We start from the raw sequence: 13902 nt of genomic DNA on the forward strand, positions 1-13902 counted from the left end.
CAAACAGCATCATCCACCCCTATGCCCAGCATAGCCAGGAAACCTGAAGGGTCTGAGGAAATCCTTACCCTACCCCAATAGTGGGGAAGAAAGGAATGCTTTTACATGTCAGTCTGAGCTGGGGTACCCTCACCAATCCTAAGACCTCTTGGCAGTATTTGCCCAAATTCTGGGTTTGGTACTAGCCTGAAGTTAATATTTTGCTATTAGATTTATGCCACCCAGAAGCCTCTGGACTAAATTTGTACTGGGCAAAGCATTGTCCCAAAACATAGAAGAAACTGCCCTAACAGTTGAGACTTCCTGGAATTTGAAGATAGGTGGAGTATATGAGGAAGGAAATAGAGGGAGGCCTGGAAATGCTCTGAAGAGATCTGAAAACTCTTAGAGCATGAATAACCCATGCTCAGACTGACTTCCACTGTTCCCTACCTATATTCAACCTAATGGGACCTAGCTCTGTGGGCAATGATATCCCAAGCAGGCAACAGCATCTGGGCTACCTCTTTCTTGGCTTGGGGGGTACTCATGGTTATGACCTCAACCCTTCTGGGGATTGAACAGGCCCTTTGTTAATTTTGCTGAGACCTCAGCCGAGAGTGCTTGAAACTGGTGGGCCATGTTTGCCAAGGCCTCTTCAGTTGCAATAGGATTCAGGGCCATCTCCCCTACTACTAGAGCCCTGAATTTACCCAGGTTTCAAAACTGACCAAAGAGGCCTCAGTACAAGGGAAGCTTGCAGCAAGACCTAAGTTCTCCCTGTCTGCTTTCCCAAAGCTGGGAAGAACTCTGGCCCAGAGGGCTTGAAAGAAGTTATCTGGGAGTGTGCTTCAGCCAGTTTTCTCCTTGCAGTAAGCACTGCTGAGTTGGGGCAGAGGTGAGAGAGTAAGACATGAGAGAGATAATGGGGCAGGGTAATTATTGATGCCCAGTCAACTATTAAACTAATTAAAACAATTTAAACTGTTAAGAAAATTTTCGTGGTTTTATTGTATCATGAGGCATTGAAACATCTGAACAAATCAATATCTGGGCGGTGAGGCAGCTGCTTTCTCCTTCACTTCTTTGGGTTACTAGAGCAACTTGTCAGTAGATTAAAAAAAAAAAAAAAAAAAAGACAACCTTTTGCATTACTTAAGTCTTTCCAAGGCATGCGCTGGTACAACACAAACTTCTCCTGTCAGATGCAACTAGTCTAGTGTCCAAACATCATGCACAACAGTTTAGTGACAGCAGCGCACTGCGCCCACTCCCACCGTGGCCCTGCTCGTTTGTGCATGACATTTGGAGCATCTGCAGGAGCGTGATAGTATCGGGAAGAGGAGGGAGGAGGAAACAGCATGAGTGCCTGGCCAGGAGGAGGTCAGCCGAAGTTGTGCAGGGCAAGCCTGAACATGTCATTGGTGCAAACCCAAGCATCGTTGATATTCTTTAATAGAAACATCTGGTGAAACCCCATAATAGGATCTTCATCAGCCTGTGAGAAGAGAGAAAATGATTCAGTTAGGGAGCCAAGAAATAGGAAGAAAGTGCTAGGGGAATTAGGCAGAAAATATGGACTTTAGGATCAAGCTCTAAAGTCCTGTACTCAAATAAATCCCAGAAAGCTAAAGGGTACTTGTGTATGTGAATTGATAAACGTACAGAGCAGCTAGGTGTGGTGGCGCACGATTGTAATCCTAGTACTTGGGAGGCTGAGACAGGAGGATCACGATTTGTGGCCAGCCTCAGCCACTTAGAGTGAGGCCCTTTGCAACTCACTGAGAGTTTCAAAATAAAAACTAAAAAAATAGAGCTGGGCGTGGTGGCGCACGCAGCATTCAGGAGGCTGAAACCGGAGGCTCATGGTACGCGGACAGCCTCAGCTACTTAGTGAGGGCCTCCGCAATTTAGTGAGACCCTGTTTCAAAATAAAGAATTAAAAAAATAGGGCAGGGAATGTGGCTCAGAGGTCAAATGGCCCTGGGTTCCATCCCCACACCCACCAAAAAAAAAAAAAAAAGGGCTGGGGGTATAGCTCAGAGAAAATGCTCCTGGGTTCTATCCCCAGTAAAACACACACACACACACACACACACACACACACACACACACACACTACAAAGCACTTCGCTGGGCACACAGAGGCCAACAGATGGCAGCACACACCACTGTGTGCACTTAAAATGTTTCAGGCCAGCCTTAGCAATTTAGTGAGACCTCATTTTAAAATTAAGGGCAAGCTGAGTATGGTGGCTCATGTCTGTAATCCAGTACTTGGGATGCTAAGACAGGAGGATCGCAGGTTTGCAGACAGCTTCAGCTACTTAGGCCCTTCACAACTTAGTGAGACTCTGTTTCAAAATAAAGAATGAGCCGGTGTGGTGGCACACACTTGTGATCCCAGCATTCGGGAGGCTGAGAACAGAAGATTGAGGCTCACAGACAGCCTCAGGTGCATAGTGAGGCCCTCTGCAACTTAGCGAGACCCTGTTTCATAATAAAGAATAAAAGCCGGGAGTGGTGGTGCACACTTGTAATCCCAGCATTCAGGAGGCTGAGATCAGAGGATCTCCATAACTTAATGAGACTGTTTCCAAACAAAATATAAAATAGGTCTAGGAGTATAGCCTGGAGGTAGAAAGTCCCTGGGTTCCACCCCCAGTACCAAAAAAAATAAAATAAAATAAAAAAATAAAGTAGCTGGGCTTTGTGGCACATGCTTGTAATCCCTTAATCCCAGTACTTGGGAGGCTGACACAGGAGGATCACAGGTTTGCAGACAGCCTCAGCAACTTAGCGAAACCCTGTTTCAAATAAAAAATAAAAGCTGGGAGTGCGCATGCTTGTAATCCCAGCATTTGGGAGGCCGAGACAGGAGGATTGCGGTTCATAGACTGCCTCAACTATTTAGTGAGACCCTTTGCCACTCAGTGAGACCCTGTTTCAAAATAAAGAATAAAATATAGGGCTGGGGTGTAGCTTGGAGGTAGAATGCCCCGAGATTCATCCCCAACACCGCAAAAGTAAAATAAAACAAATAAAAAAGGCCACCACACTCAGATTTTGGTGTGGTACTGGGAATTGAATCCAGGGATAGTCTATCTGTGAGCTATACCCCCACCCCTAATTGTGTGTGTGTGTGTGTGTGTGTGTGTGTGTGTGTGTGTGTGTGTGTGTTTGTTACTGGGGACTGAATCCAGAGGCATATTACCTTTGAGCTACATCCCCAATTCCTTTTCTTTTTTGAAACTGGATCTTGCAAGGTTGCAGAGAGTATCACTACATTGCTGAGGCTGTCCTTGAACCTGTGATCCTCTTATCTCAGCCTCCCAAGTACTGGTATTACAGGCATATGTCATCACACCCAGCTCTTGTCCTATTTTATTTTGACACAAGGTCTCACTAAGTTATTGTGTGCTGGCATTGAACCTGAGGTCCTTCTGTCTCAGCCTCCTAAATATTGGGATTGTAGATGTGTACTTCTGTGTCCAGCTCTTTTGTCCCTTTCCATAAAGGCTCTAGAACAATGTCTCCATTAGAACTTTCCAATCATGGAATTATTCTGTACCTTGTTCTCCACTAGGAACCCACACATGACTAACCATGTGCACTTAAAATATGCCTAGGACAACTGAAGAACTAAATTTAATTTTATTTAAATTTATATAATCTAAAGGTTGCAGGATTGGGGATGTAGTTTGATGGCAGAGCACTTGCTTTGCTTGTGAGGCTCTGGGTTCCACCCCCTGGATCATTAAAAAAAAAAAAAAAAAAAAGCCAGGCATGATAGTGCATACCTATAATCCCAGTACTTGGGAGGCTAAGACAGAAGAATGGCAGGTTTCAGGCCAGCCTCAGTAACTTAATGAGGCCTTTGGCAATTCCGTGAAACTATTTAAAAAGGCGGGGGGAGGTAGCTCAAAAGTATAATGCCCCTAGACTCAATCCCCAGTACAAACACACACACACACAACCAGCCACACATGGCTTACAGCTACTGTATTAAACTTTGGGGGCCCCTTTACAAGCAGGTCAAATCCATAGAGAAGGCAGGGGTCCTGGGCTCTGTTCAGCTCACCCACTCTTTGCCAGTACTATAGCAGCACTACTACCTTGAGCTGGCCCACAACCATGCTTATGATGCAGCTATCTGGCGTGGGCTGATGGTCCTGCGCCGTGATGCTGTGCTGGATTTTCTGGAACGGAAGGCTCTGCAGGGGAAAGAGCAGGCAGTAGGCTGAGACTAGAAAGGGCAAGGAAGGAGCGGCCCAACCCCAGCCCTGGCTTCTACTTACAGACAACTTCTCCACAATGGCAGCTTTCCCCTGGAACTGCTGTCCTTCCCACGTAAGGCATGATGCATCAATCTGAAAAATGTACAGGAAAAAACCCAAGGATAGGCCGCAGGCATAAAGGCTATCTCTACAGCCCTTAGAAGGCCCTAGAAGAAACGGGTCACAACTCCTGAGAAAATGAGTCCACAACTCAAGTTTCTCTGTAAACAGAGGGATTAGGGATAGTTCCCGAAGTTTACACTATCAACAACTTTTCTTTTTTCTCTTTCTCTCGCTCTTTTTTATTTTTGCAGTACTAGGAATGGAACCCAGGGACATTTTACCTCCAAGCTACACACCCAGCCCTATTTTTTAGTCTTTATTTTGAAACAGGGTCTCTCTGACTTGCAAAGGGCCTCACTAAGTAGCTGAGGTTGTCTGAGAACTGTGATCCTCTTGTCTCAGCCTCCCGAATGCTGAGACATGCTAATGCTGACAAATGCACAACCATGCCCAACTATTTTCATTTTTTGTGGTACAGGGGATTGACCTTGGGGATGTTCTACCTGAGCTATACCCCATTCATTCATTCATTCATTCATTCATTTAGCAGTACTGGGGATGGAATCCAGGGGCATTCTACCTCTGAGCTACATCCCCAGCTCTATTTTTTACTCTTATTTTTAGAAGGAGAGTCTCACTGAGTTGCAAAGGGCCTAAGTTGCAAAGGGCCTAAGTAGTAGCTGGGGCTGTCCGCAAACTGCAATCCTCCTGTCTCAGCCTCTCAAATGCTGGGATTAGAAGCGTGCACCACAAGGCCTGGCTTGCTTCCTTATTTATTTGTTTGTTTGTGTGTGGGAACTGGCTCTCGGTTCAATCTTCAATACCACAAAAATAATATCAAAGCTGGTATGGTGATACATGCTTACAATCATACCTCCTATGGAGGCTCAGGAAGGAGGGCTGTTAGAAATTTGAGGCCTCCCTGGGCAACTTAGCATGACCCTAAAACTTAGGGGGGAAAAAAGGGTTGGGGATATAGTTCAGGGGTAAAATATTCTCGGGTTCAATCCTTAGTACTGATGGGAAACACACACACACACACACACACACTCTCTCTCTCTTAAAAAAGGTAAATAACTTGAAAAAAATCCACACATTCATTACCATTTACAGTGTGATGGGTGAGTTCTACTATGGCTCTTTTGGGTGCCCTTCTGAGTACGGGTGGGATTAGGGAGAGAGACTGACATAGTTTCCCAAGGCCTAGTGTGGAACCCTCCCTAACACCAACAGAAAAATTCACAAATATGACCCACTCCCTCAAACTCCTCCTTTCCTTTTATTCCTTCCTTCCTTCTTTTTTTGGAACTAAATGTTGAACCCAGGTGCATTCTACCTCCAAGATGCACACCCACAGCCCTATTTGTGTGTGTGTGTGTGTGTGTGTGTGTGTGTGTGTGTGTGTTACTAGGAATGGAACCCAGGGGCATTCTACCTCCAAACTACACCCCCAGCCCTATTTTTTATTCTTTATTTTGAAACAGGGTCTCACTGAGTTGCTTAGGACCTCACTAAGTAGCTGAGGCCGTCCTTGAACTGCAATCCTCCTGTTTCAGCCTCCCAAATGCTGGGATGACAAGCGTGTGCCACCACGCCTGGCTTCCCTAAATTTTATTCTTTATTTTGAAACAGGATCTCATTAAGTTGTAGAAGCCTCACTAAGTAGCTGAGGCTGGCCAAGAACCTGTGATCCTCCAGTCTGTCTCCTAAGTACTGGGATTACAAGTGTGCGCCACCATGTCTGGTTCTTATTTTTTCTTTTGAAACAGGTTCTTGCTAAACTGCTGAGGGTCTTGGTAAATTGTGGAGGCTGTCTTCAAACCTGCAAACTTCCTGTCTCAGCCTCCCATGTACTGGGATCATAGGTGAGCACCACCATGTCCAACTCTTCCCTTTCTTCAGGGGCAGAATTCAAAAGGGCTTCCAGTAATGTTAGGCAATTTAATTTTCTGAGTCTCAGTTTCCTAATCTTCAAAGGGGAAATGTCTTGAGCATGATGAAACCATATATAGAAAATGATCTTTTATGACCGTAACTCTCTTCTCTATGAAAGCCCTACATTTCCCTTGTGTGGGGATTCTGGGAATTGAACAAGAGACATTCTACCTCTGAGCTACATTTCCAGACCAATTTTATTTCTTGTTTGGAAAGAGAGTTCACTAGGTTACTACATTGCTGAGACTGTCCTTGAACCTGTGATCATACAGTCTCAGATTCCCAAATACAACAATTATAAGTGTGTGCCACCATGCTGGGCTTCAGGCCTACTTTTTTTTTTATTTAAATTTTTACTTTATTTAAAAAAATTTTTCCCTGTGGTATTAGGGGTTAAACGCAAGGGCATTCTAACTCTGAGCTATACCTCCAGCCCGATTTTCCTCCAACCTCTGATCCTCCTGTCTCAGCCTCCCAAATGCACACCCTACTATCTATCATTGTCTCTTAATTAAAGTAGCCTGAGCCAGGTATGGTGGCACACAGATTGTATTCCCAGTACTTGAGAGGCTAAGACAGGAAGGTCCATGTACCTGGCCAGCCTCAGCTACTTAGTGACACCATCTGCAACTTAGTAAGACCCTGTTTCAAAATAAAGAATAAAAAATTGGGATGGGAGTGTAGCTTGAAGGTAGAATGCCCCTGGGTTCCATCCCCAGCACCACAAAAATAAAAGAGAGAGAGAGAGAGAGAGAGAGAGAGAGAGAGAGAGAGAAGAGAAGAGAAGAGAAGAGAAGAGAAGAGAAGAGAAGAGAAGAGAAGAGGGACAATGAGATAGGGGCTCGCAGGGCATGGTGGCACACACTTGTAATCCCAGCATTTGGGAGGCTGAGACAGGAGGATCCACGGTTAGGGGTGAGACTCAACTTCTTAGTGAGGCCCTCTGCAACTCAGTAAGACACTGTTTCTTTTCTTTACTTTTCTTTTCTTTTTTGGTGGTACTGGGAGTGGAACCCAGAGGCTTCCTACTTCCGGGCTATACTCCCAGCCCTATTTTATATTTTATTTGGAAACAGGGTCTCACTAGGTTGCTGAGGCTGGCTTTGAACATGTGCGATCCTCTTGTCTCAGCCTTCCAAGCACGGGGATTACAAGCGTGCACCACCACACCCGGCTTAGACCCTGTTTCAAAAAAAAGTCAGGCATGATGGTACACGCGGTTCACAGACAGCCTCAGGTACTTAGTGAGGCCCTCTGCAACTCAGTGAGACCTGGTTTCAAAATAAAGAATAAAAAATAGGGCAGGGGGTATGGCTCAGAAGTCCAATGCCCCTGAGTTCCATCCCCAGACCTACAAAGAAAGAAAGAAAGAAAGAAGGAAAGAAAGAAAGAGAGAAAGAAAGAAAGAAAGGTTAAAAATACAGCAGGGGGTGTGGCTCGGAGGTTCAATGCCCCTGAGTTCCATCCCCAGATCTGCAAAGAAAGAAAGAATAAAAATAGGGCGGGGGTATAGCTCAGCCGTTGAATGCCACTGGGTTCCATCCTCAGACTCACACACACACACACACACACACACACACACAAAAAAAAAAAAAAAAAAAAAAAAAAAAAAAACCTAGGTTTGGGGATGTCACTCGGAGATAAAATGCCCCTGGATTCCATCCCCAGTATTTCAAAAACAAAACAAAATAAAATAAAAAATAATTAAAAAAATAAAAGAAAGAAGCCAGGCATGGTGGCGCACACTTGTAATCCCAGCATTTGAGAGGCTGAGACAAAGGATCATGGTTCATCGACAGCCTCAGCTACTTAGTGAGGCCCTCTGCAACTCAGTGAGACCTGGTTTCAAAATAAAGAATAAAAAATAGGGCAGGGGATGTAGCTCAGAGACAGAATGCCCCTGGGTTCCATCCCCAGACCCGCAAAAAAAAAAAAAAAAAAAAAAAAAAAGAAGAGCTGGGGCTATAGCTCGAAGGTAGAATGCCTCTACGTTCAGTTCCCAGTTCCAAGTTGGGCGTGGTGGTGCACGTTTGTAATCCCAGTCCTTGGGAGGCTGAGACAGGAGGATCGCGCAGGTTCGAAGCCAGCCTCAGCTACTGAGTGAGACTCTCAGCAACTCAGTGAGACCCTGCTTCCAAATAAAGTATAAAAAATAGGAAAATAGGTCTGGGAGTATAGCCCGGAGGTAGAAAGCCCCTTTCCACCCCAGTACCACCAAAAAAAATTTTTTAAATTAAAAAATAAAATAAAAATAAATAAATGTCAGTCAATTCCCAGTTCCACAAAAATAAAAAATAAAAAATTAATATTTGTACTGAAGATGCTCATGGGCTGGGTTCTCCAAAGAATACCATGTGCCTCTGCTATCCAATTTGGAACAGAGGCATTCTCAGGACCTGTACCTAGTAAGGTGCTGGTCACACGAAATGGTAAGCCCAGAACTCCCTGTCCAGATACCATATACCAACTCTTGTGGAAGATGACAGAAATGCACAGAGCAGAGCTGGGCGTGGTAGCGAGCGCACGCTTATAATCCCAGCATTCGGTAGACTGAGACAGGAGGATTGCAGTTTGCAGACAGCCTCAGCTAGTTAGTGAGGCCCTCTGCAACTTAGTGAGACCCTGTTTCAAAATAAAAAATAAAAAATAGGGCTGGTAGTGTAGCTCAGAGGTAGGCTGTCCCTGGGTTCCATCCCTAGTACCGCAAAAAAAAAAAAAGTATGAACCAAGCCAGACTTGGCACCATCCTCTAAACAGAAGTGCAGTTAGAGAGGCTTAGGTAGGCCAACAAGGGCTGTGAAAACTTGTAAGGTGGACACCACGACCCAAGATCTGAAGACTTACATAAATTGCGCCTAGTTGGGTTCTGTCATTATCAAATAACTGGTAGTAATGTTGAATGAAGCTGGATCCAATCTGCTCCCAAATTGGCTTGTCTCCCATTCTGGAGCGTCACCCGGTGTCACTGAGACCTGCGAGACCAGTGAGACAGAGAAGAAAGCATTGGTACCACAGGAGCACTGGGCATTCAGCCACTGACCTCTGTCCTCCTCTGGCCTTCTTGCACAAAGTCCATTGCTGAAGCTATTGGGTCTGGTAGGAGTCCCTTCTCCAGCTGGAGCAATGCTGAGAGCTAAGAGGAAGACTCAGTCTTTCCCTTTTTGTTTTGTGGTACTTGGGATTGAACTCAGGGACATTCTATCTCTAATCCAAATCCCTATTGCTATTTGAAAAAAAATTTGAGCCGGGTTTGTAATCCCAGCATTTGGGAGGCTGAGACTGGAGGATTGTGGTTCACGGACAGCCTCAGCTACTTAGTGAGGCCCTCTGCAACTTAGTGAGACCCTGTTTCAAAATAAACAATAAAAAAATTGGGCAGGGGGTGTAGCTCGGAGGTCAAATGCCTCTGGGTTCCATCCCCAGACCCGCAAAAAAAAATAATAATAATGATAAATATGGTGGCACACACTTATAATCCTAGCATTCAGGAGGCTGAGACTGGAGGATCGTGGTTCGTGGACAGCCTCCACTACTTAGTGAGGCCCTCTAGAACTTAATGAGACCCTGTTTCAAAATAAAGAACAAAAATAGGGCAGGGGGTGTAGCTTGAAGGTAGACTGCTCCTGGGTTCCATCCCCAGACCTGCAAAATAAATAAATAAATAAATAAATAGAAATAAGGAATAAAAAATACAGCTGAAGGTGGAGCTCAGAGGGTTCAATGCCCCTAGTACTGCAAAAAAATAAAAAAATAAATCCCATGTACTGGGATTCCAGGTGTGCATGACAGCTCTGGCTTAGCCCTCCCTATACGGTGCTCTCAATTGATGAGACAGAATGGTGCCATGGTTGTGGAGCACACATGATGGGTGTTGAGGGAGAAGGCAGGAAAAAGAAAACAACCAGAGCAAGTCCTACAAAGCGCAGTAAGTGTGGGGCCTTGAAGGAGCTACACACTTGCCCCAGCTTCCTATATTTTCATTTAGTCCTCTCAACAACCTGTAAGGCCAGAGTTATGGCTATCGTCCCACTTCTTTTTTGTGGTGTTGAAAATTGAACACGAGCGTTCTACATCTGAGTTACACCACCAGCCCTATTTTTTGTCTTGAAACAGGGTCTAAGTTGCTGAGGACCTTGCTAAATTACTGAGGCTGGCTACGAACCTGTGATCCTCTTGTCTCAGCCACCCAAGTAACTGAGATTAGAAGTACGTGCCTTTTATGTGTAAGTGGTGCTGGGGATTGAATCCAGGTCATTCTATCTCTGATCCACTTCAGTCTTTATTTTTTATTTTATTTTTTGCAGTACTGGGGATGGAACCCAGGGGCATTCTATCTCCAAGCTATACCCCAGCCCTATTTTTTATTCCTTATTTTGAAACAGGGTCTCGCTAAGTTGCAAATGGCCTCATTAAATAGCTGGCCACGAACCCAGATCCTCCCAAATGCTGAGATTACAAGCATGTGCCACCATTCCCAGCCAGTCTTTATATTTGGAAACAGGGTCTTGCTAGGTTGCTGAGAGCCTTGCTAAATTGGCTGAGGCTGGCTTAGCATCGTCAATCCTCCTGTCTCAGCCTCCCAAGTACAGGGATTATAGGAAGGCCCAGCTACTCTTCATACTTCAAAAACCAGAAAGCTCTGTATCTGGAGTTTTTTTTTTTTTTTTTTTTTTTTTGGTGGGGGGAAATATATGGTATTGAACCCAGGGGCATTCTATCTATGAGCTACACCCCTAGCCCTTCTTTTTTTTTTTTTTTTGGTAGTACTAGGGATTGAACCCAGAGGCATTCCCTGAGCTATATACCCACGGCCCTATTTTTTTTACTCTTTATTTTGTTACAGGGTCTCACTAAGTTGTGGAGGGCCTCTCTTAAGTAGATGGGGCTGGCCATGAACCTGCCATCCTCCTGTCTCAGCCTCTCAAGTACTGGGCTTACAAGCATGCGTCACCACACCTGAGCTTCCAGCCCTTCTTTTTAACTTTTTTTTTTTTTAATGAACTGGAGATTGAACCCAGGGGCATTCTACCTCAGAGCTACACCCCCAGCCCTATTTTTTATTCCTTATTTTGAAATAAAGTCTAAGTTGTTTTTTTTGTTTGTTTGTTTTTTGTTTTTGACGGTACTGGGGATGGAACCCAGGGGCCTTCTACCTGTGAGTCTTCCCTTTCTTTTCTTTTCTTTTTTTTTCTTTTTGGTGGTAGATAGAACCCAGGGGCATTCTACCTTTGAGCGATACCCCAGCCATATTTTATTTATTTTGAAATAGGGTCTCACTAAATTGCGGAGGGCCTCACTACGTTGCTGAGGCTATTCTCAAATCTGCAGCTCTCCCGTCTCAGCTTCCCAAGTAGTGGGATTAAAGGCCTGTGCCACTACAACTGGCTGGATAGTTTCTATTGCAGATTTTAAGTCTCAACACTGTCCTAGGACTTCTCTGGCAAGTGGAAGAAGACCTAGTAAGAGCAGGGGGGTGATGGCTCCTTAAGGCTGGATTTCTGGAAAAAAATCCAGCAAGTGAGCAGGGTGTGTGGTACAAGCCTATAATGCCAGTACCTGAGAGGCTGAGTACCTGGAAGAGGGCAGGTTCGAAGCCAGCCTCTGTAATGAAGTGAGACCCTGTTTAAAAAAAAAGAAGGAGGTTGCCAGGCATGGTGGCGCACGCTTGTAATCCCCGCGCTTAGGAGGCGGAGACAGGAGGATCGCGCAGGTTTGAAGCCAGCTGTGCTGGCTTAAAAGACCCTGTTTCCAAATTTAAAAAAAAAAAAAAAAAAAAAAAAATGGGAATGTAGCCCGGAGGTAGAAGGGCTTCCAGGAACCCCAGTACCACCACCAAAAAAAAAAAAAAAAAAAAAAAAAAAGAAAAGAAGAAGAAGAGGAGGAGAATTATTAAACTGGGTGTGGTGACGCATGATTGTAATCCCAGTATTTAGTAGGCTGAGACAGGAGGATCAAAGGTTTGAAGTCAGTCTCAGGAACATAGTGATGCCCTAAACAACTCAGACCTGGTAACAAAATAAAATAAGCCAGGCCTGGTGGTGGATGCTTGTAATCTCAGTACTTGGGAGGCTGGAACAGGAGGACCCAGCCTCAGCTACTTAGTGAGACCCGGTTTCAAAATCAAGAATAAAAAATTGGGCTAGGGGCAGAGTTTGTAGGTAGAATGCCCCTAGGTTCAATTCCAGGTACAAAAAAAGGAGGCTGGAGTGTAGCTCAAAGGCAGAATGCCCCTGGGTTCAATCCCCACCATTAGCAAAACATAAAACAGGGTCTCAGCTGGGCAAGGTGGTACATGCTTGGAATCTCAGTACTTGGAATACTAAGACAGGAGGACTACAGGTTCGCAGCCAGCCTCAGCTACTTAATGAACCCCTCCACAATTTAGTGAGACCCTGTTTCAAAATAAAGAATAAAATTAGGGCTGGGGGTGTAGCTCTGACGTAGAATGCCCTTGGGGGGTTCAATCCTCAGTATTGCAAAAGTAAAAAAAAAAATAAAACGGGATTTCACTAAGTTGCTGAGGCTGCCCTCAAACCTATGATCCTCCTTCTATCTTAGCCTCCTAGGTACTAGGATTACAGGTGATAGCCCTGCCCAGCTTGTTACTCCCTTAAAGGAGGAAATTGACATCTCTGAGGTTATGTGATTCTGCACTGGGCCCTTTTTGGAGCATCTGTTCTTTGATGAGGCAGACTTGTCTTCACTTCAGAGCTGAGTACTTGAGTTCAGCAAATCAGAATAACAGATGAGGGGTGCGGGGAGGGAAATAAATACTATTGGGCTCTGAGCTAAAGCAGTGAGGTGAGCTTGATCCCAGCAAGACAACCATGAGCAGTGATAAAGTCTGATGCTACTCACTACCCTCAAGAAACTTTCCTCAGCCTCTTCTGTAAAATGGGGATCCTAACCCTCATGTTACCCAGTGGTTGCGAACCTCCAGAAAAGGAAATTAGTAAAGCCCTCGCTCAATATGGTAAATACTAGCTGATTCCTGTCCCTGTGATCTCACCACCCAAGGCCACAGGAGCTAGCAGCGAGGGACTGTGACAACACGGCCAATCCCCAAGCCTGTGACCAATACTTCATCCAATGAGGAACCAGGAAGCTAAGCCAGCTTTATTTTAGGTCCTCTAGGAGGTCGTGGATCTAAAAATAGAAGCTTAGTGCTGAGATGACTAAGAAATGTCCAGGGGAAGTCTAAAACAAGCTCAGAAAGCTTGGATCCGGCCACGCCTGCACACAGAACAGAAGGCGTGTCCCAGTCCACACCCTGCCAAGACACAAATAAACAAATAGGAGAAGCACAGGGCCCATGTTTAGTCAAGGTGCTGTATTGTCACTTTTCCAAAGGGTCAGAGTATGGCTTACTCAAACACAAACTTGGAATACCTGAGACAGAGCATATCTTACCCTTCCACCAGTAGTATTCACAGTGCTTAGAGATACATGTGCCCCACCCCAGAGGACACCCCAGGGTGCTTGTCCAGTCCTTGAGAGCTCTGGGAAAGGGGTAAAGCTGCAGGAATGAATGAAGACCATCTCGCCTAAGATTGGTCAGCTCTTAGGGAAGGTCCTAGAAAAGGAGTATGCTAATCAGAAGAAATAACACTAACAGGTGTCCAAGAGCATGTAAACAGAGGGCAGCAAT

The 13902-nt window shown here is 45.1% G+C and overlaps 1 protein-coding gene across 1 annotated transcript; it reads right to left on the minus strand.

The window, feature by feature from the left end:
- Positions 1-1363: 1363 nt before the first annotated feature.
- Positions 1364-9197, minus strand: NUTF2 (nuclear transport factor 2; the record flags this gene model as incomplete). Its single annotated transcript, XM_080704514.1, has 4 exons — positions 1364-1477; positions 4095-4193; positions 4278-4349; positions 9099-9197. 4 exons carry the CDS (start codon positions 9195-9197, stop codon positions 1364-1366), a joined length of 384 nt encoding a protein of 127 aa, XP_080560640.1.
- Positions 9198-13902: the final 4705 nt, after the last annotated feature.

This window comes from Muscardinus avellanarius (genome assembly GCF_963383645.1).
Source record: "Muscardinus avellanarius genome assembly, chromosome: 10".
Taxonomy (NCBI): Eukaryota; Metazoa; Chordata; class Mammalia; order Rodentia; family Gliridae; genus Muscardinus; species Muscardinus avellanarius.